The 4,254-nt window shown below is 41.3% G+C and overlaps 1 protein-coding gene across 1 annotated transcript in view; it reads right to left on the bottom strand.

The window, feature by feature from the left end:
- alx1 (ALX homeobox 1) overlaps positions 1-4,046 on the bottom strand; it is a 5,974-nt gene extending 1,928 nt beyond the window's left edge. Inside the window, exons 1-3 of the mRNA XM_032524193.1 lie at positions 3,749-4,046; positions 3,052-3,356; positions 2,512-2,640 (exon numbers count right to left, since the gene is read on the bottom strand). Of these exons, the coding sequence (XP_032380084.1) occupies positions 2,512-2,640; positions 3,052-3,356; positions 3,749-3,938 (624 nt within the window). The 5' untranslated portion in view covers positions 3,939-4,046. The remainder of the gene's footprint in view (positions 1-2,511; positions 2,641-3,051; positions 3,357-3,748) is intronic.
- Between the last annotated feature and the right edge of the window lie 208 nt (positions 4,047-4,254).

The raw sequence follows: 4,254 nt of genomic DNA, 5'->3' as shown, positions 1-4,254 counted from the left end.
CTTTAAGGGTCAATATCTCAAACGTAGTCTGAATGCACACGGGTCCAAACAATTCCAAAGACAAGTAGACTATTAGTCTCATGACTTTGGAGGAGTTGAGTCACGTAGCCTTTATTGGCATGTTATTAGATGATCAGAGAGCAAACAAGCCAGAGAGGACAGAAAGCCAGATAGAGTCTCATCTGGTCAACATACACTAACCACCACATGAGCGAGTTTTAAGTCAGGAGTTCCAGTCTGCAGAAACAGCGTGTCCGTTTTTAACGTAAAAGGCAGACAGAACTGACAGCTCAATCCAATTCGGACGACTTAATTTACTCTGAGCCAGTTCATTCGCCAAGATTTCAATCAAACTGAGAAGACACGCCAGTGTAAGTGAGTAGCTTGTGAACAGCATGCAAATTAATTTTTTCCTTAATTGTATCATGTCAAAATCACTCACTGAAATGTGCCACGGTAGCTTTCTTCCCCACAACATAAATCCAACATAAAATAAAACACAGAAATACCCTTTAAACAGACAAATTAGGGGCGCCCGGATTGCTCAGTTGGTAGAGCGGGCGCCCATATATAAAAGGTTTATTCCTCGACACAGCAGGTTTGACTCCGACCTGCGGCCCTTTGCTGCATGTCATTCCCCCCCCTCTCTCCCCTTTCACTTCTTTAGCTGTCCTGTTATGAAAAGCCTAAAATGCGGCAAAAATAACCTTTAAAAAAACAAAACAATTTAGTTCCATAAATTTCAGTATCTTCAGAAAACTGCAAAACTGAATCAACTGGCTAAAGACAACACCTTTTGCCAAAGTTACATTTTTTTTAACCTTTATTTATCCAGGTATGTCGATTGAGAAAAAATTCTCATTTGCAACGACAACCTGCCACATTCACACAGTTCCACATTCAAACCTGGAATCTGCCCAGTACAACCACAGTCTGATCTGCTGGCCACTGAGCAGCTCCACTGGAGCGGTTGGGGGTAAAGGGCCTTGCTCAAGGGCACCTCAGTGGTGGTAGACAAGGGAGGGACAAGCGCTGCTCTTTCACTTTCCCCACCCAGATATTATCCTGTTGGTCTGGGGATAGAACCGGCGACCTCCCGGTCACAAGCTCGCTTCTTTAACATTTGAACCAGAAACCAACAGAGTGTGTGGTGCAGACAAAAATCCACTTTGACACTTAAATGAACTTCTTGCGTAGCACAAAACGTGTAGCTCTGGAAAATCGTATTTGCCAACATGTTCCTGGCAACATGTGCCATCGATAAGCAGGACCTCAGTCTTTGCCCAAAAATCAACAATATTGGCCAAAACCTCATAGTCAACAACATGAAATAATACTCTTCGAACCCCACAAGCATGCAATCCATGTCCAATGTGTTTAGGGAGACAAAGACACCCACTGCCAGCACATGTACGGTCCATTTAATGACACTAATCTGGATCAGCTGTAAGAAAGGCTGGCATCCAGAATATCTATCAGAAACATGTGCGAGAAAATACAAGGCAGAAGATTTCTGACCTGGTCTTGAGCCCCGGCAAGAGCATTTTTCCCCACTTCTACCTCTTTGAATTGAACACATCAGCTGCTTTCTGTGAGATTAATATGTTTCCACACACTCCTCTGAGGAGCTGCCGCCTGCATACCTCCATCTGAAAAACCCAAACAGCTCTACTCTACAACACTTGGAGGCCCAATCTAAGTTTCTGATAAAGAATACCTACCAAAAGGACAAAGTGACATTCTGCATCTCTTCTCACCTCATCTTGTACCTGACCTTTGTCCAAGCAGCAAGATAAATGTGCAGCTAACATGAAATCGGATATAAGGCCATTCATTCAGCCATGACACTTCGCAGAGGCTCTAATCAGTGCTCAGCTTCTTATCTGAAGATGGCTTTCATAATAAGTGATTGATAGAGCAGCACTGATTCATACAGACAAAAACATTCATTTGTTGTGACTTAAATAAATTAAGTAGCCTATTTTAAAGGATATGACAGAGAGAAAATGAATGCAGTGTTACACATACATTTATTCAAGTACTGTACTTGAGGACAAATGTTGAGGTACTTTTCTTTTAATGGCACTTTCTACTTCTACTCCGCTATATTTCAAAGAAGTACTTTTTACTCCCCAACTTCAATCTGACGGCTTTAGTTACTTTTGCAAATAACATTTATAGAACACAAAACACATATAGTTTATAAAATACGGTGTTTTAGCCTATTATAAATTAAACTAGCCTACAAATCCAGCAGAAATGATTAAGACCATAAAACACAGAACTGTCTTAATAATAATACTTACTTAAGTAGGTCTAAAAGTACGTAACATTTTCAATATAGGACTTTTACGTGTAACAGAGAATTACAGTGTGGAATTAGTATTTTTACTAAAGTAAAGGACCTGAATACATCACGGCTACATAGTCTACTGTGACAAAGATTACATTTCCCATCAGAGGTTCATTCGACATCGACAGTAAAAACATTAACTGTTGGAGCCAACTCGCCTGTGTGTAGCTGTCGGTCCTCGGTAACACTGATAAATCGTAGGTTGCTGCAAAGTGAGTTTTGGCTTGTTGGATCTGCCCGTAGCGTTCTCTTTTCCTCCACTTTGCTCTTCTATTCTGAAACCACACCTACAGTAGAAAATATAGGACGTCAATGAAATGAGACAAAACAAAAGCAATAAAATAAATGTGACTTTTACATTTATTTATTTAAAAAAAAAAAAAAAAGTCCATCTAAATTCTGGCAGAATAATCTGTTCAAAAAAATAAATGAAAAAAAGTGGCAGCCTGAAGTTAAAATAAATCATTCTGCAGTGTTGAAGTTAGTAAAAAAAATAAAGCGCAAAGTGCGTGCATGATTAAGACATTTGTTATAATTACTAAATATGTTTTTGCCTGGTTTATTTCTGATCTACATTCGTGGATTTGGAATTTTACGCATAGCGGCGTTTTGCTCCATTTCTCCTTAAAGCCCTTCTTTCTCTCATTTGTAGTTTCTTTTCTCCGTTAACAAAATAAGAGTCTGGTGATAAACTGTACCTGCACTCTGGCCTCTGTTAATTCCGTCCTCATGGCCAGCTGTTCCCTCACATAAACATCTGGATAGTGAGTTTTCTGAAAGACTTTCTCCAGCTCCTCCAGCTGCGCGCTGGTAAAAGTCGTCCGGTGTCTCCTCTTCTTGCTGCTGGACACGTTACTGTCGCATTTGTCTCCCATGTCGTCCAAATCCGTTTTCTCCTGTCCGCTTGTCACCGGAGAAGCCCGCAGAGTGCAACAACTGTCCATCGACCTCCCGAGCTCCGAGTGCAAAGTGTCGTCGTCAGGTTTTGGCACACCGTAATTGGCTGTTGATAAAATAAATGACAGTGAATCTTTAGAGTAGGCCTACATGCCATGACTTTACCTTGTGACTGCAACTTCAAGCATTACAAATTAATATGGACAATTACCCTAATAGAATAATGCGTCAACGTAGTTCCTTTAAGGGTTTACTACTAAAACTATCTACGAGGGACAAAATATGGAGAGAAAAAAAAAATCTAATTTTTAAAATGACTTAAGTCTAAACAAAAGTAACGCCGTACCTATGAAAGGTTTTGGACAAAAATAGATTGGATGTTAAATTTCTCTCAAGTCCCCCCAACCCCCTTTAACTCGCACACAGATGCACGTAATCTCCTGTAAAACGGCAGCGGTGATGCACACAACAAGTCAAAGTTACAAAGTTTTTACGCACCGTTTTGTTCTCCGCAGGGAGAGGAGCGGTGTTCGCCGCTCTGAAGCCCGAAGGCCTGCACACATTTCGGGGAAGACTTGGTGAAGTACTGCGCGCTGTCCAGGCTCTCCATGACTTGGTCCATGTAGTAATCGCTGGCCTTAATCGTTTGGCTTTTCAACGCAAACTTATCCTCCATATACTCCATCATCTTAACCGAAATCCGCTCGCTTTAATCAAATGTCACCATTAAATTTTATTTTAACTAATCGCCGTCGCGCACCGTTGAGCGGAGCGATTCCTTGTAATGCAATAATTCGCCAATGGAGTTAATTTGCTCTGTCTTGAAGGCACTACGTCTTTATAGCCCCCAAAGCGAATGGGATCCTTAAAGAGCTCCCCTCCTCTCTGAATATGAAACAGCACCCAACTCCTCCCACGCCCTGAATCCCAACCAAACAGCAGTTTGAAGTGATTCTAGAGCCACACACCGACTCTAAGAGGAAACAATCAAAACGGACTTTCAT

This window comes from Etheostoma spectabile, chromosome 8 (genome assembly GCF_008692095.1).
Source record: "Etheostoma spectabile isolate EspeVRDwgs_2016 chromosome 8, UIUC_Espe_1.0, whole genome shotgun sequence".
NCBI classification, from domain to species: domain Eukaryota; kingdom Metazoa; phylum Chordata; class Actinopteri; order Perciformes; family Percidae; genus Etheostoma; species Etheostoma spectabile.
The sequence above is the reverse complement of the archived record's forward strand: the minus strand, read 5'-3'. Positions and strand labels throughout refer to the sequence as shown.